The 22,399-nt window shown below is 37.7% G+C and overlaps 1 protein-coding gene across 1 annotated transcript in view; it reads right to left on the bottom strand.

The window, feature by feature from the left end:
- afg1lb (AFG1 like ATPase b) overlaps positions 1–22,399 on the bottom strand; it is a 36,896-nt gene that overhangs the window by 7,780 nt on the left and 6,717 nt on the right. Inside the window, exons 6-10 of the mRNA XM_030129098.1 lie at positions 19,822–19,921; positions 16,680–16,738; positions 5,513–5,595; positions 3,101–3,171; positions 1,060–1,160 (exon numbers count right to left, since the gene is read on the bottom strand). Coding sequence (XP_029984958.1) covers positions 1,060–1,160; positions 3,101–3,171; positions 5,513–5,595; positions 16,680–16,738; positions 19,822–19,921 — 414 coding nt within the window. The remainder of the gene's footprint in view (positions 1–1,059; positions 1,161–3,100; positions 3,172–5,512; positions 5,596–16,679; positions 16,739–19,821; positions 19,922–22,399) is intronic.

Raw genomic sequence — 22,399 nt, 5'->3', positions numbered from 1 at the left:
ACGGTGATTCAGTTTGAGAGCAAAGACTTGAACAATAAGTACATAGAGGAGGGAAGAAACAGACCACAGAGGCAATAAAGAGGCAAGAGAAGTGCTTCGAATTTGAGCATTTTTTGATTAGTGCTGAGTGGATTCTGTACGTAGGAGTGTATCTGTGTAAAGACCTATCTATGAGTGTCCTGGTTCTGAGGTGGTCTTAACTGAGATATCTGTGGTTTCATTCCTGCCTGAAGTCATTATCTGTATTTTTGTTGGTCTACTCTATGGGATCCATTAAAACAAAATGCTAGTAAATAATCCAAAGAACAGAGTCACTGGTGGTGGAGTTAAAACAGCTCAAAGCAAAGATGAGTGTAATTTAGCTGAAGAAAATTACAGTTATCTACTGTTGAAATCAATCATTAGCATTAGGAATGTGTATTTATTCATTTGTAACTCTTTGTAAAATGTGTACCATTCTTTAATGGTTACATGACTACTATCTAATTTAAATGGGATTCAAAGTAAACAACAAAGCATCTAAAAAAGTACAATCATTATAGAGAAAAATGGAAAACATTTCACAAATTTTACCATGGTATGTAAACTTGTAAGCACAATTTTAAGTCTTCCATTGGGCACTTATTATTGACTGATATCTCTGAGTTCCCCATAATTCATGAAATAAAAATAACTTCTAAACTAACAGATACCTGCTTGTAGCCAAGATTTAGATCATCCAGACAGTCCTGCTTTACTTCTATGTAGCATATTCTTTTGTATGTGTTTAGATATTTTAATGTTTTATATTCCACCACAAGTAACACTGGGTCTTTATGGGTTAATTGTCAGATGTAAGATTAAGCATCAAACTTACAAAACGTACAAAAACAGCAACAGACCATTCAGCTTTGCTCCTGGTACAATGGCAGTGCAAAGGTAATGTATTATGAGAGGATAGTCCCTATTTGTCTTTTATATTTATTGTTTTGTGCTACTGTAGAAACATGACAGTGGAACCCTGTGACCTGCTCTAAATAAAATCCAAACCCACCCTTTAAGCTGAGTTTACATACTTACTCTGCTACACAGCTCATCAAATGTACAGTCAGCGATGGAGCCACAGGTCTTTTCCAGAGTCACATCTCTGCCCAGCACTGTGAGCACCCGAGGACCTGTCACTATGGAAACACAACATTTTAAGCCAAAACTCAGGTCTGGTTGACGCCGTGATATGACATCCATTTACAGTATATTATGATATTAATCTTATTAGATCTTACATCACTTCTACAGCTGGCAGTTTTGAGATTTGACATTTTTGTGGGAAATTTTTTAACAACAGTGTTTTATGGAGGAAGTGAGCTGAATTAGGGAGCACCTTCACTGAAGATAATTACAAAATTAATTTATTTTACAGAAACAAAAGAACAACCTTCATTGGAAATGAGTGCAGCAGAACTTCACAAGCGTATGGAAAATGCCTCATAATTACTCGATATTGAGCTGATTATTACAGTAGATGAGCAGGATTTGGGCGACTTGCAAAGGTTAAATGTAACAGGTTACAAGTTATCCCATTAAATCTAATGTACCTATTTTAGCATTCATATTCATTTTTAGTTTACCATTCTGTGTTCCTTTTCATTTATTTACTTATTTATCATATTTACCTTATCAGTTATTTTAGTTACTTCTGTCTAACTGCTTGTGCTTTCCATTGATTCTATTAGTTTTTAGGTCCCTCCCTCCTTTTATTATTGCATTTTGTAATGTGTGACCACTTTAAATGGTTTTGTGATATGATGTCGTCTCTTTATATTTTAGTGCACTTTTCTTAAAACTGTGCATATATGTGTTGCCTAAAAGAATTTGGGATAATTTGGATCTAACCTGTTTTGTCATCATTAATATTTGTTGACCCCGCCCCCCCAAAGGGGAGGCAAAGCTGTTTTGTTTTTGGTTCTGTTGGCTTGTTTGTTAACACTCTAGCAGCAAAACTATTGGTTGAATTCATACCAAATTTGGTTTATAGATTGCCAGTGACCAAGAACATATCTGATTACATTTTGGGATCAGTAGGTCAAAGTTAAATTTTTTTAATGAATTTTTAAAAACTTTTTTTTTCCCCATTTACTCATAATGGGCAAAATTTCAAATGTCTGTAGCAACAAAACTACTGGATGAATTCATACCAAATTTGGTTTATAGATTCCCAGTGACCAAGAATATTTGTCATTACATTACATTCTTCCCCCCCTTTTACTTTTAAGGGCAATATTTCAAATGTATATAAAAACATCAATTTTGTTTAAATTTACTTCAAACTTGGCACATATATAGAGGCAACTGATATACAAGCATACACATGATGACATTAGCTGTATCAATACCAAAATAAGTTACAATATGTGCGAGGGGCGGGGTTTGTTGTACCTGGCACCACTTGTTAGTTATTGTAACTAATTATAAGCATACTTAAGCCCTATTTGCATAGCATTACCTGTCTCTAATAATTTTAGAGATCATCTGTGGATCCTAATTGCTTCAAAAAGCTGTCAAGAAAAACTATTTCAGCAAACACAGATGTCCTGTGATAATATTAGTTGATAATAAGAGCCATTGCAACATTTTTTGTTTCTATTGCAAATTTATTCAGCCTGTTTTAGAAGGGTTCTGGATGGAATACAGGATGAATATTCACTGAAACAGTAAACTTCAATTCTTCAGATGATGATGAGATGGATAGCAGTTACAGTAAGGAACATTTTTCTATCTTTGAATAGTAACCTGGATATCAGAAATGGGGAATGGTGTCAGTATTTTTGAGTAAAAACACTTTGTTTATCCCATGTGAATGTGTTGCAAGAAATAGAAATGTGCAAGGATTAATAAATTTACAATCACCACATGTAACACCAGTTCTAGGCAAATATGGTTTTATTTTCATTTAATTACATAACTCTGTACTAACCACCGCTTTTTCCATGCTATAAATCAACAATGTCCTAATGCTGTGCCTGAGTTATTTTCTTACTGTCTTCTTTTTGGGAGTCTTATTTAACAACCCAGTCTGTGTGCACACATCTTAAAAAGTGGTATTTTCCATTAACTTCCTTACCACTTCTTTGTTGTGAGGCCAGTTCGTCAAACAGTGCATCTAAGGCGGCCTCTGCACCAAGTTCCCCTGTGCTGCACAAGACACAGACATCCAGAGAGGCAATGAAATAGAGAATAAATGAAAGGATATGAAATTAATAAAGCTGAAGTGGCTACATCAAACGGTGGCGGCAAAGGGTGCATGAGAGGGAGGTGCTTAGCTTTTCACTCCATCAGTAAAAAACAGGATGTTAGGCTCTAAACACAAGCATTAGCCCATGAATGCACGTCAAAATGAGATTGTAAAGTGTGTGTTTGTGTCTGTACGTGTGCTTGTGTTTTAACTCCAGGTAAAAGGGTGTGATGCACTCTATTTACATACAGTGAAAAGACGAAAGCACTTGAAAGCTCCAATACAGCAATGAGCAACAGCAGTGTCATTCACACACTGTTGGTGCGTGTGTGTTGTGTGTGTGTTTCTAATAGCTTATATGTAATGAGGAAAATAGAAAACTAGCTTTTAAAGCTCTGCCATTTTCTCATATTCTATTGATTCCTCTTTCGCTTTTTTCATGTATCTCTCAAGGTAATGTAGGCCTTTGTAAATCTTCCACTCTGCTTCTCCCCATTTATCCATCTGTTTGCCTTCTCTTTCTGCCCTTTTAAAAAAACAGTGTAGCTGATGTGCACAAACATTTCCTGAGTGTGTGTATGTTTGCGAGTGTGTTGCGGGTGCAGGTTAATGTCTACTCTTTACCAGACCTCTGGACAACCACTAAGCTGAGTTGGACAACAAACAGAGGATCCAAATGTGTTCAGTACTGTGGTGTGTGTGATCTGGGCAGTTATTACATTATGGGGATGCAAATTTATTACAACATGCATATCATACACATGTATACATAATTTATTATAACATAAATATTAATATAGCAACAGTATTAATATTAACATAGTATGCAACAGTGCTTTACTTATTTTTCTTAATGTATCTTCAGTGTATCTCAAGTCATATTACTCCTCTTTTATACTACATATAGAGATTTGTGTTTATTTTTCTATTTTTTTATGACTTGTATTTTTTATTTCTTTTTTCCAAACATATCACATCATCACACATCAAATATTAACAATAGAGCATTGGTAAATTACCCACCTGTACCCAGAAGGGGTCTTCATATCGATATAGTGGCTTTTTATCCCGCACACAACTTTGAGTATCCACGTATATAATATATACATACACCATAAATATCAACACAGAGGTGTTCAGTCATAATATACACACATACGCACATAAGTGTGTATGTGATCATTGTCTTTTCAATGTGAATCCTCTTAGCCTTTAGTCTTTGAAATCTAAAGATTCCAGGTATTTGTTCCATTTCAAAAGATATTTTTCTGTCTTTCCTGCATCCTATGACATTCTTTCATATGCCTCTACTTTTCCCATTTATGTCATCCACTCCTGGAATGGATTTTTCTATTTTTTAATATCTCTTATCTCTGCTGTGGAATTCATAAAAGACTTTCTACAAAATCTCCATAGTGTAAGTTAATAATTATGAGGATTAAGACTCATTTTAATGCAGAGAACTGTATGTAATTTATGCCACTATAGGTTGGTCAAAACAATAAGAAAATACATAGTAGTCAATCATGTCTTGTAGTGGCATGGGAGTTTTTTGCCAGTGCTGATAAAAATCTATCTGACATGAGTCATGCAGAAATCATGTTTCCAAAGAAGGTCATGTATTTAAGTGCTATTCATATTAGAGGATGTATAAGTTGCAGTATAAATTATACACAGTTGCACATGAAGCTGAAATAAAATATTTTTACCTCTTCTCATGAAGTGATTGTGATAATGTGATTTATTCTTGACAGATAAAGTGGAACTGGGACTGTAACTGTGTATGTAATCATTGCATCTGGTCAAAGGTGATTACTGATATGTATAAATGGGGACAAAAAGTGCAAAATTATTCCAGCTTTATGGGCAACAGTGTATGATGCCATTAATAGGTAACCACACAACATATTTATATTGAATAAAATTAGAGATTTGTCTGAATTTTAACATTGGCAGAGACATTTGCTACAATCTAAGTACACAAAGCAACAACATACATAGACTCAGGCCCATAAGTATTTTTGTAGTTTTACCTCTGTGCACCACCACAGTGGATCTGAAATGAAGCACTCTAGATGTGACTGAAGTGTGGATTTACAGCTTTAATTCAAGGTGTTTAACAAAAATACTGCATTACTTTTTAAGGACTTAAAACCATAGGCCTAGTGATTTATACACATTTTAATATGGAAATGTTATATATCATATCTTAGGCATGTTGTTATGGGTAAGTCTTCAAGAAATTAATAAAAGTCAGTGTGACCTAAGACTTGGAATATGGCTGTATGTGTGTTCTCTTACAGGTAGTAGAGTTTCCCCGCTGCAGCCTTGTCCAACGTCCTGTAGTCAATCCCAGAGTCGAAGCAGATGGTGTGGCAGTATTCCTGTACATATGCAAGGACACACAAACACAAATATACAAAAAAATGTGAAAATAGTATACACACTGTTGCCCATAAAGTTAAAATAAAATATTTATACCTGTTCTCATGAAAGGATTGTGATTTACTATTGATAAAGTGTAACTGGGATTCAATATAAAATTACTGCACCTGGTCAAAGGTAATTACTGATGTGTATAAACAGGAATAAAAAGGAAATATGTCTTTAAACTAAATTATATATTAGCAATTAGAATTATAACACATATAAATATTACATATTCATACCCTGATGGAGAGTCTTCAGAGTTTGATTATGCAGAATTATTCAGAATTTTCATAATTAATAAACTGTGCATATGCCAGACTTTATTTATTTATTTTTTAATTTTGGAAAAGCAGTTTATGTTACAGAGCATAACATGTATAATATCAAGAGCAGTTTTGGACCCACTGCCATGCACGTACTGTATTTTATAAATTTCAGTAACTGTATACAAATTGAGAGAGAAAACATGTACAAATTGACAAAAAAAAGATCAGGGAGAAGGGATACGCCAGACTTCTAACCAACTTTCATTCTGATTTAATCAACCAGTCACTGTGCTATTAAAACTACGCCTGAGAACAAAGCTGATGAAACAGTCAGTCGTTATTGTCTGTATTTCTAATATTTCATAAACCATCAACATTTCATCTTCTAAAAATTTCCCAGATTCCACATTTCAGATTAGAACAGCGAAATGTGACTTAAAATGGGCAAAAGGAGCAGCATGAATGCATCAACTAAGAGCAGAAATGTTTAAGTTCATTCAAAAATTAATTATATGCAGGATTAAAGAGCAAGAAGGTTCAAGGTTCATTTATTGTCATTCATTCAATGTAGCACATGAAAAAACGAAATGTGTACTCAGGTCCCAAGAAAAGAGCTCCTAAAAGGTGCCATAGACAACATTCTCATTCTCTTTGAAACGGTTGAGTGGGCCTCCCTAATCCGAATGACAAATGGCATGGAATAACGAATGACCCAACCCTAACCCTAACCCTAACCCTAACCCTAGTGGTCATTCGTTATTCCATGCCATTTGTCATTCGGATTAGGGAAACCCCGGTTGAGTTGTTGAGGAGGACTTTGCTGTGTTTTTGACATGCTGCGTATGTGTCGTCATTATAAAACTGTTTCTGTTGATCTGGTTTTCTCTACCTTTCATGCTAAATTAAAAATGCACAATAAGAGCTTTGTGTCACTGCTTCGTTCACTGTATAAACAATAAAAAGGCCAGAGAGCAAATAAGAACAACGGGCCAACGCAGAAGGCAGCAGACATCTTACTCTCCTCTGACAGTTTGATGATTTTATGTCACTACTTCATGGTCTATTGCGCTGATCTATTGTTCCCGCAGCTATTCAAGTGTGTTACAGCAGGGGTGAACTTCTGATGCAGAGTTCAAACTTTTCCAGATAGTGTAAAACATCAACAGGATTCATGTCAGGGAGTACAGCACAAACTATAATCATCATCTCCACCATTCTATCAAAGAAAAGAAAGGAATTGCATATCATCCTATCCAAGCCATCGCTGGCTGACTGAGTATTCAACGACAGCTCTGGTAAATTATGAAATCAGTGAATTTCTGCTACTGGCCTCCTTAAGCTGCCGGATAATTAGTAATCATCACAAAGCAAGGGGACGGAAATACTCTATTCTTCTCCGCTGTCAACTTTTTATCTCCGTGTCCGCTCACACAAACGGGGTTCCCACTCTGAGCCAATTGGCTGAATCAGACTTAATAACAACCTGACAAACTCTCCCTCCCCCACGCACAAAAGGGAGGTGTCATTTCATCAACCTAGTGTGACCCCACCAACGGGTAAATAGTCCCTCCAAAATGGGAAAAAAAAAAGAAAAAAAAAACTTGTCACTATTGCGGGCGCATCATTAGAATCTTAGTCTGAGTCTTTTCTCCTGCCATCTTTTACTCCCTCCCTTTATGAACCGTCTCTACCTAACGTACAGACGTCTGAGCGTTTCTTGACGGAGGAGCGAGGTACAAATAAAAAAGAAGAAAGAGGGAGGAATGGAAACACAATCAGTGATGATGATTCCATTGGTTATTTATAATCAGATGAGGCTGAGGCCTTGCGGGTCATTACTTGATTATCCATCTTGAGGGGATTGTCAAGTTCTCACTCCTCCGAGATTTCATCCGCCTACACATTGTGGTCTTGTCTTACCCCCCCCACCCCCCCACCCTCCAACCCCCGCTCTTCTCACAGACTCCAGTCCTAGCCAGCCTACTTTGTAACTTACAGTCTCATCTCCTTGTCCTTCTTGCTTTTTCTTTGTAAGGTTGTATTATTCAGCTGTACAACAATCCAGCCTACAGTCAGACACACATTGCAGACCAGAAACATCTGTGCATTACATTTTTCAGGTACAGTCTTCAAATTATTGACTTCACATCCACTGATAAATTAATCAGTTTCTTTATAATGCATTAATGGCTGCAAACAAATCTTTAAGTTTGTCTGTTACACACTCACCTTTTCATGTTATAGACTAAATTATTGATGCATCCCTTACTTGTCACTGCTTTCCTTTAGTTTCTCCATTAATTTGTCAAAGATTTTAATAACTTCCACCACAACCAGTACAAGTTAAACCACAGATGGATTTGCAATGTTTCTATCTGACACCATCCTCTCCATGATATTGATATTATTATTACTTTTATTATTTTGGTCTTTTTTAATAAACCTTTCCTTTGCACTACTATAGCTGGAATCTTTATTATGTATAGATTTTTAGTTGTTCACTATGGACAAAGTCATACATAGGAATTTAGTCCTTATTGTGACAAATGCAATGTTACAGAATCCACCCTCATCCATGTTCCAGCCTTACAAATGATTGGACAGAGGTCTTTATTACCCTATCAGTGTTTGAAAGGTCAGACTGGAACCGAGTCCCTTGACTGCATTGTCTGGTGTGACTCAGGAGGAGGTACATCTAACTTTGGAAAAGCGTCAAATTGGGGCGTTTCCCTTCCTCTTGGCTCAGACAGGCTATTCTGCTCAGCTGGAGCAGAGGATACTGCCCCGCCCACTCACACACACTAGTTAATAGACATTATGTCTTATTTAAAACTTGAGAAAATAAGACACACCCATCAACATTCAAGAAGGAAGCTCCTGAAAATACAAGGCCATTTTTTGAAGCATATTCCAGAATTCTTAAAGGCAACATCTCTAACACAAGTTACAAAACATAAACCTCTATTATGGCAGATACTGCTTTTTTCCTTTTCCCTTTTCTGCCTTCTTGTCTTCCATTTTATCTCTTTCATTATCTCTGTTAGTGTTTATGTTATGCCTGAATATTCACATTTCACTATGGAAATGTTTAGATGAAAATTGCTGTTGATCTGAAGCCCAAGAGTTTTTTTTAATCTGTGTGAATTAAATTGTGTTGAATTTTATGGATACACCAATAGCAAAATTCTTACCTACACTGATGATATTTGGACTGATACTTATGATAATTTCTGCTTTTTTACTTGGTTTTTGCTGTTAGTTATCCCTCCCTTAACAAAGAAATTTTAATTAATAGCATAAAAACAGTATTTTACATTCTTTTAGTCATTCATCACAATATCTTTGAATGCACATTGATTCACCTTAAACATAATGCTACACATAAATAGCTTCCATTGCCATCAGTGAAAAGATATTTTAGATATTTTATATGTGTCTGTCCAATTTATCGGTGCACCTTTACTGTATATAATCGCTGGTGTGTAACTTCTCATTACAGTATTTAGTGCTGAAATTGTTAGGTAATAAATAATAAATAATCAAATGTAAGAACTCAGCACTTTATTTTACATAATTCAATAAAACAATCAATATGCAATGCATTGTTAATGTAACATTCTCCCTTTTTTCTGCTCCTAAAAATCACTATCTTCTCTTACCATGAGGATCATGGTACAATATAAGTTATTTGCTCTAGTCACATGTGTAGCTGACTCAAATTAAGAGTTTCACTACATGCACAGAAGCATTCAACAACTCACAGATACAAGACAAGGGTGGACAGACAGAAGAGAGATGACAGACATGAGAATCAGTGTCTCTTTAGAAGAAAGTCATCCAAACACATGTAGCTCCAATCATGTCATTGTCCGAGCTGTCCCCTGCTCTCTCTCTGGACAGCTGTTTAGCATAAAAATGGAGTGGTTTTTTTTTTGTCGCTGCCTTTACGCCATATCTTTCTCTATCCTTTGCTCCTCAAAAAGTTGCTTTTGAGTTTTTCAAAGAACGCGGTGCCATTGAGCTGCAACAAAAGCCAAGGATAGCTGACTATTGGGCCCTGATGAGGTCCACTCCCTCATTACCCAGCAGCAGAAAACATTTGATGCTTTTTTTGTTTGGCCCGGAGAATTGACCAGGCCTCAAAGAAATGCGGGGTGGGAAGGCTGAAAAAGAGACGAAGGGGGGAGAGAGGGGGAGAGAGAGCGTGCGAGGGAGGGGAGGAGGGGAAAGGTTGTCGTTCATTCAACCATGTGTGTCTTACAGCCTTGTGTGGAGGGAGAGAAGAAAAGAGAGAGGGAGGGATAGAGGGGTCGAGAGAGAGACGGAGAGAAAAGAGAGAAAGCTTAAAACACTGCCTTTATGCTGGCAAGTTCTGGACGACTCTTCTGACATCAAAGTGTTTTCACTAACTGGGGAGCTGCTGTGTGTGAGAGTGAGTTAGATGGGGGGTGTATCTGGTGATTTTATTCATTCTTGGGCAGCCAGGGGGGTACGTGACAATGTGAACACCCTAATTACACCTAATGATCTATTCCCTTAAAGTGTGACCGCCTTGGGCCAGCCGTGGTTTGTTCTGAGGGGTCGTTCTCACAACCTCCCCCTGCCTCGGCTGCTCCTCTTAGGGAAACATCTTTTGAGTTGGGGGCCCCACCTATCGTGATCCAGGACCCTACTGGACCCCCCACCCTCAACCCCTCTTGAGCACCAGTGAGACTCAAAACTGATCCAATCTGAAAATCAGGAGAAGATGAGCTACCTGCACCTGAGCTACAGAGGCTGCACTGCATTGTGGGTAGGAAGAGACTCAACACTCAAATCTCTGCAGTGATGTGCAGCGGGTCCTTGTCTAACAACGACTTTAAAGGTGAAATGTGTAACAAAATATACATGTATTTATACTTTTTTAAAATTTCTGTGTGGACTGTAATACACCTTAAAAAGTGACCAACTTCCTGACTACAGTGGTGGAAAAAAGTTTTTGAACACACCATGTATTTGTGATATATTGCATTAAGAATCACTCTTACAACAATAAACTCTGGCAAATATTGTTCCATTCTCAACACCCACATTGCTCCCTTCTGCATGTGCACTGTTCCATCCAAGTCAAAACTGGATGCTTCAGCAAAATAATGCCCCTTGAACCACATCCAGGGAATGACATAAAACTGTCAAGAATTTATAGTCATGGAAAAAATTATTAGACCACCCTTGTTTTCTTCAATTTCTTGTTCATTTTAATGCCTGGTACAAATAAAGATACATTTGTTTGGACAAATATAATGATAACAACAAAAATAGCTCATAAGAGTTTAATTTCAGAGCTGATATCTATCCATTTTCCATGGTTTTCTTGATAATAACCAACAAGACTTAAGTTCTTACATCAATAGCTATGGCATTGTACTGCTAAAACAGTGCTTTTAGGCATTCCATGTTTTCTTTTCTGTCTGTTTTAGTCACATGATACACATGGGAGTTAGTACTTGATTGCATAACCACTGTTTTTAATGACTTTTGATGGTCTAATAATCTTTTCCGCGACTGTAGTTTTAATATATATCATTAATGCATGGGGTGTCCAAAAACTTTTTTCCACCACTGTAGAACCAGCTGTGGTACATAGAGTACTGGAAGTATCACACCCCTGACTCTGATCACAAACAAGTTCACATGTATATAGGAAACAACAAGCCAAGGAAAATGGATCAACTGCAAGTCAGCTGACAAATATGGAGTTAAAAGTTCAGGATCAAAGGGGAAAAAAACTGCTATGTTGTTTTACTTGCTGGGTCGCTCAGAGGATAGACAGACCCTGATATGGGAGTTGTGAGATATGCCCTCGAGGCATACAATAAGTGCCCTGCCGTTAAATGCTCCAGAAGAAAATGACGGTCATCAAATATCAGCTTCTATTGGGTTTGCGCTGGCAGGCTGCCTGCTCTTCACAGGAAGCCCTTCTCACCAAGGTCTTCACTGGAGGACCACATCCCTCTCATTCCCTATTTTTTTCTTTCTCTACCATCATGTTTTTATTTTTATATTTCTCTTTCTACTCTCACTAACTGCACAGCACACAGCAATTATGAACAATGCCACAAAAAAAAAAGAAAAGGAGAAACGATCAAGAGAAGGGTCAAAACAGCTGGAAGCCCAGAGGTACTCCAGTTGCCTCAGGGTTGTTGTCATGCCCTCCTCTCCTCACAGCATTGTAGGCAACTGAAATCGAACAAGCGGAGTGAAAATAAAGTCACTATTCTACTACAAAAATACAGAGAGCTAACCTTGGGTGAGTAAAGCTAGTGAGTAGATCGGGACAGTGATAGAAGAAAGAGCGTGGACTGGCGGGTAGAGAGAGGATAGATGATGGAAAGTGGAGTGGCGAGAGAAAGTAGCTGGAACATCGGTGACTGGAAAGCTCTTAAACTCTCTATTGAATATGCCATAGTACAAAAAAGAAGGACATGGTGATGGAATCAGAGGGTATACTGTACATACTTACAGAGTATGGATGGTATGTAGTATTTCTACTTTCAAATATTAGAAAAATTTCTATAAATGTCATTGTTGTGATAGTATTGTGAACAAAGGACCCTTAAGATGCCAATAAATTGGATTGTTGAGATATGGACTCATATGCATTCATACCCTTGGTCTGATGACCACTAGAGGGAGTAGTGAGTCACTCTTCTGGTCTCCTATTTGACCAAAGCATCGGAAAGTAACCAGATGGGATGAGAACCACATATAAACAACTTTTAGAGTCAATGAAAGTGATAAAAGCTAGAAGCACTGTTGTTTTCACCACTGAGTACAGCTCTAAATGAAAAGAATGGAAGTTTTATGCCAAAATCACAGCATTTCTTCTTTGATTATGAGGCTTATGAAAGTATAAAGTTATTATGGGATGTTATTGTCTTTGCTAAGTTGTCATTTGTTGATCTTGGGCCAGGACTCCCTTGAAAAAGAGGTTCTTAACCTCAATGGGAACTTTTTCCTGGTTAAATAAAGGTTAAATAAAAAAAAAAAATAAAAAAAATCTACGGTTCAGACTAAACTGTGAGAGTTCTGAGCCTTTTCACGATTCCAAACAGATCTTTATTGCAGCTGTTGACAACACAAACTATACAGAAAACAGAGAAGATTTGTGGTCTAAAAACAGAGCTAAGCTAATAGAGCTACGATGTAAACTATCAGCTGATGCAACATGTGGAGATAATAAGACATAGTGTTATTTTGACTGATTGTCTCTGAGTTTTAGTTTGAAGAAGAAAACTTGATACTAGAAACAGATGTGTGTAAACAATGAGCTTTATATTTTATTCAGTGAGTGATACGTCTGTGGACACATTGCGTTGATTCATTAGTGGTTTTGGTAGTACTAAGTGTGTTCTAGTACCAGACTTGCTCCAGCTATTGAGAGTTTGGAATGTAAATACTACATAAACACATACCTCCCACTCGATTCATTTTCTGATTTGTAAAGTACTTCTAATGTGTAGTACTCTTGAACTCCTCCAGCCCATAGATCTTCTGCTGGGGATGTAAAAGTGTTTCACCACCGATAAACTTTTTTGTCATCAATCCATTTGTGCTGGAAATTTCAACCAAATTTTCAAAATACCAGCAGAATAAAATTTAACTTTATGCACATTGCAAAAATTAAGAGCTGGTTCATCATCATCATCATCATCACATTTTAAACTTTTTCAAGATATTGTAGTATTTTTACACCATACCTTTCAGTCCTCATATAGCTTTTGAGAGCTTTTAACATTTATTGTTTGTTTCTGATCTGTTTCTTCTCTCCCCTGTACTCACTGACTGCAGGAAATGAAGGGATAAAAGCTGAAATCCAGGGGCTCACTACTGAGTTGAGTGTTACTCTTTTGTTACTTTCACCAGGGCTCCCACAGAGACTTCCTTGTTTTGTTGAAATATTTTTCACACTGCAATTTGGTGTCGGCATCAGATGTGTTATGGTCTCTTTGAGCCTCTAGTTTGAGAATGTAACAAGTATATCATACAATAACATACTGCTTGAGCTGTCAACAGAGGAACTGTCGGATGTAAGAGGTATTTGGACAAAACACTTGAAGCTGAACTAAATCACTGGTCTTGATTATATAATGATTTCAATGGTTCCTCAAAGGCTTTGCTTATCATTGGTTTCATACATGTTGGTGTTTCATTTCTGATCTCCACTTCGTATACCATTTCTGATTGATTGTTGCGTTAAACAAAGGATTGTCATCGTCTCCTTATTGGTCCAAACTTAATTACACTGAAGGTTAAGGTTAAGTCACTTAAAGGGGGAACTGAAATTGGAACCTTCTAGCTGTGAGGTGGAAATGCTAACAATGATGCCATTACCCATATGCATTTCCTTGTAGCTGTAGCTCCTTTTTCTGTTAATGAGAAACACTATCACAATAAAAATCTTTGCGAGTCATTACCAATAAATATTACAATAAACATCAGATCAACATTTAATAATAATAATAAGTTTAAATCCTGACTGTCTGAATTTTCACGTTCAGAATGTGACAAATTTTTCAGGAATCTAGGAGTGTTTATTCTATAATAATAAAAAAAATAACTTTGAGTAAAATTAAATAAAACCAAACTCTAAAGCATTTTAGATAATATAAACAAAATTAACCCTACACTTTTGTCCATATCTAGCATGCTTCCATTGCACTTATTCACATTTACCTTCTATTGATGTGACTTTTTCACTTAAATGTAAAAAAAGAAATGTTTTTGAGATGTTCAAACATTTCTCAGATTTTCTGCTTCCATACAAATTTTCTATGCAAACCTAAAACGTGAATATAACTAGCTCAATGGAGAAGTGCCTATATTCAAGCAAGATACTGCTGTATAGGGGCTTGTAGCAGGAGACGTACCATATAAAAACACACTGAATTGGATTTCATGGGGACTTTAAGATTAAAACTTAGGTAATGATCAGGGGGATGGGATCCTACAGAAAAGGGGGTTCCATCTAATCAGAAGTCAATGGTTAAATAAAGACGTCAACCCGGGCGGACAGAGGGGATGGATTAACCTCCACTCCAGCTCAGGTGATAGGGAGGAGAGGTCAGAGGCTATTTTTACTTTTTAACATAGTCATTCACCCCCGTCAGCAGCTATAGAAACACACTGAGGCTTGTACTCACAAGGCAGAGCTGCATCAGGGAGGAGGACCCACACTGCTGCTCCCTGCAAGCATTAATTCAATCGATTAAGGGTCAGCTAGTTAGCAGCGTGACCCCGCTAAAACACGCTTTGACTTTACAGAAGGGGCTGCTATAGAGAATGCCTTGCACCCCCCAATAAAACCCCCGACCCTGAAAACCAGATGTCCTCACAAAGGGGAACATGGGACCCTGAAAGAGAGGAGGTAGTGCAAGGCAGACAGGGACAACAGGCATTCAAGACCGTGATGGGAGTGGATTAAAGAGGGCAAGGGTGCTGCTGGGAGAACGGCTGGGGAGCAGGGTGAGTCCAAGGCCTCCCTGATGGTGGAAGGACCACAAGTGTGGTACCATGTGTGGGTATTTGAGGATACAGTGGAGTTCCGATGATCCCGCTGCTACCTGTGGCCTCAAGACAATGATGTTATGGAGTCATATTCTAGAGTCATATTCTGATTTGCTATTGCATTTCTCTTACATTTTTTTGATGTAATGCGATCATTGTAATCTTAAAACAAAAGATAGACTTCATAATACATAGCTATATTATTAAAAGATTATTTAGAATCATTCATAACAAAATATAAGGCAAAAAAGATCATAAAACAAATCAGTTTACAGAATAAAACATTAATTGAAATTAGTTGTGGGTGATATGGACAAAAAACTTGGTAATATATAACATACATATCAATATTTTTTTAATGGGGTAATTTTCAGATGTAAAAATACAGACATAAGAGTGAGAGTGAATGTGTTAAACTGTGAAGAGTACCTCAGTGCTCTTAGATGGCATGATTCTAAAATATTTGTGACTATTATAAAGTGTTGAAAAACACTGAAAAGGACAGTATATCACCTCATCTAAGGTTAGCATTAGGTTAACACTAAAACATGTCTTCTTTATTAAATGTCCACTTCACTTCTTAGTGCTTCATTTTTCTTTCTTACCACTTGAACAAACTGCAGCTGTGAAGAACACGCAAACCAGGTGAAATTGGCTTTCTGTTATTATTTGGACTGAATACCAATAAAAGATGCAAGAATGCTGCCCTCCTCTGTTGCAAAATGCATGACAACAAATTATTATGCAATTATTTACGATCATGATCACTCCAAACGCATCAATGATCATCTGAGATGCAGGCAGGATAATGGTGCTACCTGCTTAAATTGCAAAGTAGATCTTTTTTTTTTGCTGCAAATGCTAACAGCCGCATCAGTCGTGTCCTCCATCACTCCTCCCCCCTTTACTTTTGAAATGCAAGCAGTCTGCTTCAGTCACTCAGCTCAGCCACACATCTCCCATTCATGTTACTTGTGCTCACTCACGCTCTTTCCATCTCTCCCTACCGTTCTCTCTCTGTGAGTCTTTTCACCACGCCCTTGTATGATCAAAGACAGCTTTGTGACACTGTGCGAGGCATCCAGGAAGCAGAAAACATCAAACCACCAAAGAGCAAGTTACAAACAGACAGACAGGGACAGAGGCGCACATGCAGCACAGTGTATGTGTGTATAAACAAATGAATAAATTAACAAAACAAAAGAGAGGGATGACTTTGTCTCTACCTTCAGCATGTCGATGAAAGGTAGGAAGGTGTCCCTCTGAAGTCCGTTTTTGTACAGATCTGAAAGAGGAGGGGAGGGCCTGTATTAGAGCTGCTGTTTAGCCTCCTAATAATGTCATTCCCCCGCCACAGATTGGCAGATAAAGTGCCTATTGATGAACTGAAGGATGGGTGGGGAGGCTTGACAAAAGGACTGGGACCAGGGGAGAAAAATGGATTTCTCTACCGGCAGCGGCAGCAACATAAAATTCATTACATTCCCAAACAATGGTGGCGAGAGAAAGGACTGTCCCCTTTTCAGCACGGACAATGTCCACGGCAGCTCGCTGAATAGAGGTTTCAATTAGCTCGGCTGGAACAAATTACATCTGAAGTAGCATCTCTGATAGACAGATAAAACAGATAGGGATTCACACACAAACACGGGACAAAGACACACAAATGCGCACAAACACACCAAGGCTTAAGCTTTCTCCAGCTGCGAATGCAAACAAGTGGTCATTGTTGATGTTTCAGCTTAAGCTGACTACAGTAGGACCTGACACACAACAACACTCACCTGATAACTTTTCTTTGCTAAAGGACTGGTCTGTGTAAAAGTTGCAACTGTTGGCAATGTTAAGGCAAGAAGACCACAGACTGAGGTGACTGATTTTGATCTTAAACAGCCCACTGCCATATGAACTAAAGAAAACATATTAAATGTATCTGAGTTAATCAAGGTAATAACTTTAAAATAAAGGATGGGATCACTTTTCTAAATCCTAAATGACGTTACATCAGTGTGAGTCACACAAATCAATCAAACAGCTTCTAAAGCCAAGTCTTTTTGGTACAAAATTCCTTCCTTTTGTTTCCATGGTCCCCGCTGAGCTTTAGACAAGGAACAGTAACGAAAAAAGAGGGAATTTTGTGCTAAAAGGATAACTTTGGAAGATAACCACTTGATATCTGTGAATTTCATCCCCCATCACTTAGATGGGAAGCACATTAGCAAGGGATCCCTCAACAGCTAATGTGAACATGAGGAGTTACTTCAAGTAAAAAGCCCTCATATGAGTACTTCATCACTGTTTAAAAACAGACTGCAAAACCTGTAGACCTGCCTTCAATGTAAGCACATGACCCAGTTTACATAAGTCGTTATTGTGCAAAAATAAACCACTCATCCTTCCTACCTCCATCAATCTCATTAAAATCCATCAGTATATAAAAACAACAAAACAGTACTTTAGCTGTATCTATAAATTTCCTCCGTTAGCACATCTCCACATCAATAAATATGCAAAATGTATGCCTTTCATGTCCAGTTGTCTCTTATGGCTTTCACGATTCCATTAACCATGTAATTAATACTAAGTAGGCTCTCTATCAAGTTTGCATGGCTTGGGGCTTTGTTCTTAAAAGCTAGTAAATATCAGAGACGTGTGTCTTTGTCCATGAGAACCATCTTTCTGCCATCCACTCTGTGCCCACTTGAGGCTTTGAGACTTCAACATCTTCACTGAGAAAGAAAGACATCAGATAGCACATCATGCATTTATCTCCACCTTGATCACATCTTACTCTCTTTTTTCCCTATGGCCTTGCTCTGCTGGCAGTAAATGCAACATCAAAGCTTGCTTAAAGCTTCTTGTCATGTCTTGAAAAGTGAAAAGTGTATCAAATGTTCTTCACCTTTTCTTAAATTAATTGCTGTCGGTGTGCTAGTGTAGGGCCTCATTTATCATTGGTGGGAACATACTTGTCTTAGAAAGCGCTTTTGGATAAAAGCATCCAGCATATAATGTAGGTGTATGTAAATGTACTGACACATGCTGACGTCACTCATGTCCACGCACAAGAAGCAAACAAAACACTATGATCAAGGAGTATTATTAGTCATATTGGTGCACTGCTGGCTGAAACTTTGAATGAACCTGTTGACATAAACCACTTTTTCAGCTATGTTAATTAGTCCCCCAGTGTTAATAGCTCAAATACTTGTTATTTAAGAGGGTAACAAAGGAATCATTTCAGCTTATCAAACAATCAAAATAAGTTAGTGGACCTAGGTGAATGTTATTCCCAGATGTGAAAATGGCCTTAGTGGTGCACATTTTCCACTACTGCAAAGCAATATTTTTGATTTGTTCTACTTTTTAATGACATTATTAATCAAATTGTCTAATTTAGCTCAAACATTTTTAGTGACTTTTCATCAGCTAATAATAGTATCTAATAGTTTTGTTGTTTTAATGCTTTCCTTTGTTTTGAACTTGACTTAATGTCATAATAAAAGAAGGTCCCCCTCACTGATCTATCAAGAATAACAAAGGTTTATTGATTATAGTTTGGATAAGGATAGTATTTTCTACTATGGAAAACAGTTGCCGCTTTAATAGTAGATCTTGTGTAAATTAAGCTTGATGAAGTTAAACTTGTCAGACTCCCTGCTTTAAAGCATTTTATTAAAAAAAGTCCAAAGATCATGTTTATTTCACTAGCTAATTTACACAGAACTTCCTATGCCTCTATTGAACATTGTGAGTCATATGTTTATGTTTACGCATTTGGCAGACGCTTTTTTCCAAAGCGACTTACAGGGGAAAACCATATATACCCATGGACTGGTTACAAATGAGAAGGAAAGATGTTGGTTCACTGTAAGTCACCAGCAACTTCAGTGAGTCTTTGCACTGGTTGTTTTCATTCTGGCCAAGATTTTAGGAGTTTCAGAATAAAGTTCTAGAATAAAGATTGTGTTTGTACCAGTGATTCAGCAGTTCCAACATTTGACTAGCAATTAGTTGAAGGTTATTGTGCAACAGTTGCTTTTTAGGTTTATTATCAATGAAGTATCAATAAAGTAAACATCCACTGGGGAATAGAAACTGTTCCTCCAAAATTAATGTCATTTGGTGTTTTGATGATGATTGTGAAGATGTATCAGTCTGATGTCTCCCATAGGTGTTCAGTTTGGTAGAGAGCTGGTGACTCTGAAGGCCATGACTCACATCTTTTTCATATTCATAAAATTTGTCACACTTCACGGATCATTTCATTACAATTCTGGTAGAGACTTCCATCGCAATCAGGGTTTTCCATTAATTTGTCACCTGTTTGTCATTAGCAAGCAGTTCCTAAAAATAAAACAGTCTTACCGTCAGGGGGTCTGTTTGAGGTAGCCACCACCACCACTCCAGTCTTGAACAATGTCTCAAACAGCTGTTTCAGAATCATGGCATCAGCGATGTCGGTCACCTGACAGAATCAGAGAAGAAGGACAAGAAGAAGAAGAAGAAGACGAAGAAAAGGAAGAAGAAGAAGAAGAAGAAGAAGAAGAAGAAGAAGAAGAAGAAGGAGAAGAAGAAGAAGAAGAAGAAGAAGAAGAAGAAGAAGAAAACACACACTCAGATACTGTATGATTCACCTTTCCCTGCTTCACCGTATGTGTGTCTGAGGTCAAACTATGCCATCAACACTCCATGTTGATTAGCGTCATTCAGGTGTGCTCATTCAATCCTTTGTGTCTGGTCATGGCCATTCACGCTCACACACATACACACACACCAAAAACCACTTGAACTGACTGCAAATGGTCACGAAACTGCTTTCTGCTGAGGACAAGTAGCGGTGGCAAGGCAGCGAATCCGACCTAATCAACAGAGCAGACGTGAGAATGACCGAGCGAGCCAGAAAACAAGAGGAATAAAAGAATAATGAAAATAAAGCACTGTGGATCCAGACTGGGGTCACAATGGCAGATCCTGCACACGATGGCCATATAAAGGCATATAAAAGGGCATGTGTGTCTTCTATGAACTAGAAACAAAGAAACAAGGTTATAATACATAAATATAATTCAACTGTTTGCTGCCTTTTTCATCCACATCATTTCCATGAGTCCACAATAAACAAAGGTCGATGACAACGTTGAAACAAGGACGTTTATGAGTCGCTGGCTGTTAAATGAAGAGCTCTGACCTTTATGTTAGTAATGCGGTGCTCTCACTTTTGTTCTTATTCTCTCATCTCTCTTTCACCTCTGTTGTTCTTTGAACATCCAGGAAGGGAGAAAGCCTCCTATCCTGTAATGAACTGTAGTCAAAGCAGCATGCATATGACATGAGTTATGTGTGTTAGACAGAAACCAAATTATTTCAAGCTTTCATACAAAGTCACATAAACAGTTTTTGAGTTCAGTAAAGTTTTCTTTATCTTGACTGAGTACGAATCATTTAAAAAAAGAAAACCCTTTTCTTACAAAATATTGTTATAAAGGAGGTGCAACGTTTCTATAATCAAAGTAGGATATATGTATTAGCAAGAGTTTGATGATATGGCATGAATCATGATACGGAGGTTATGATTTAATATAATGCAATGTAGTGTGATAAACAAGATAATATTATGAAATCTTTTTATTTAAAATATGCTATTTTTATTTATTTATTACAATTTACTAATTGTATGAAAAGGTTACTTTAATGGTGAGGGGTTCAAACATAATTCAAAAAAATTAACCACTATCTCCCACAATTCTTTGCATGTCAATCATTAAAAATATATCCACGTTTTTGTTTTTTTTTGTTTTTTTAAGAATCAGTACAGTATCATGTTTTATTACTCCCCTATTATGACAATATCTATGACTACTTTTTTGTTTTAGTAATAAAAGAGTTTGAGTCACTTTTTACATTTGGAAAAATAAGGTGACATTTGGGACCTTAAGGACTATGTCATCTTGAATACGAACCCGCCCAGCCCCCACCCCCTCCTCTTACTCCCTCTTACCTACTTTCTTGTACATAACAGCCACTTCTGATGGCCATACCCCCAGCATATGCCTCTTTTTATATTCTGGAGAGTCTTCTGCTTTTGCATATTAGCCCCACTGCCCTTGCCAATACTTGATTAACATTTGTGTTAAAGCCTTGATTTTGCTAAGGAGAGGTGACTAGGGGCATCAAATTAGGGCGAGTGTGTGAGTGTGTGTGATTGTGTGTGAACGTAATGAGAATCAACAGAAAGCCAAGGCTCTGCGTCTCTCTGAAGGGGCCCCCATTTCCTGCAACCACAGGATTTTATTTTCATTTCAAAAGAATCATTTAAAAATGACCTTTTATACAACCTGGTTTTGTTTATTCATGTGCCCTCAACATGGGCATAGTATGAGGGGCAATATTGATTGCTGAATGAGTAGGGGCATAGGAAAAGAGAATGGGTACCCAGAGAATGAGAAAGGTGGAGGGGACTGATGCAGCACTTGTGGAAGACAAAAATAATGGCGCAATCTCGGTCAGCCAATGCCGATATTTAAATGAGCATCCAATTACTCAAGCTGCTGTCAGTTTACAGCGAAGAGCACGGGTGCCAAATTAAACCTCTTTTGATGTTACACCTCTTTATGTACACAACCTATGAGCAATTTCACAGAGGCTGCACAGTCACTGAGGCCCTGAGACAATGACGCTCAAGCGTTTTCTTCTCACTCGTCTTCTTCCCTTCTCGCTCTTTTCCCATCTTTCCATCTCGGACCTCTCAATGGCGAGTATTCATTAGAGGAGCCGGGTGGGGGCCATAAAAGGAAGGAGGGGGGCTACAAATTACTGATAATGGCATGGCGCTAATGAAGAGAATGGAGAAATGTCATTAGCATTTAAGAGGATAAGATCCATCTGACCCGCCGCCGCCGCCAGTCGCTTTCTAGCTCCACTCACTTAAGGAAGCAGGAGAGTG

Source organism: Sphaeramia orbicularis, chromosome 24 (assembly GCF_902148855.1).
Source record: "Sphaeramia orbicularis chromosome 24, fSphaOr1.1, whole genome shotgun sequence".
NCBI classification, from domain to species: Eukaryota; Metazoa; Chordata; class Actinopteri; order Kurtiformes; family Apogonidae; genus Sphaeramia; species Sphaeramia orbicularis.
Note: the sequence above shows the minus strand (reverse complement) of the source record. Positions and strands in the feature narration are given on the sequence as shown.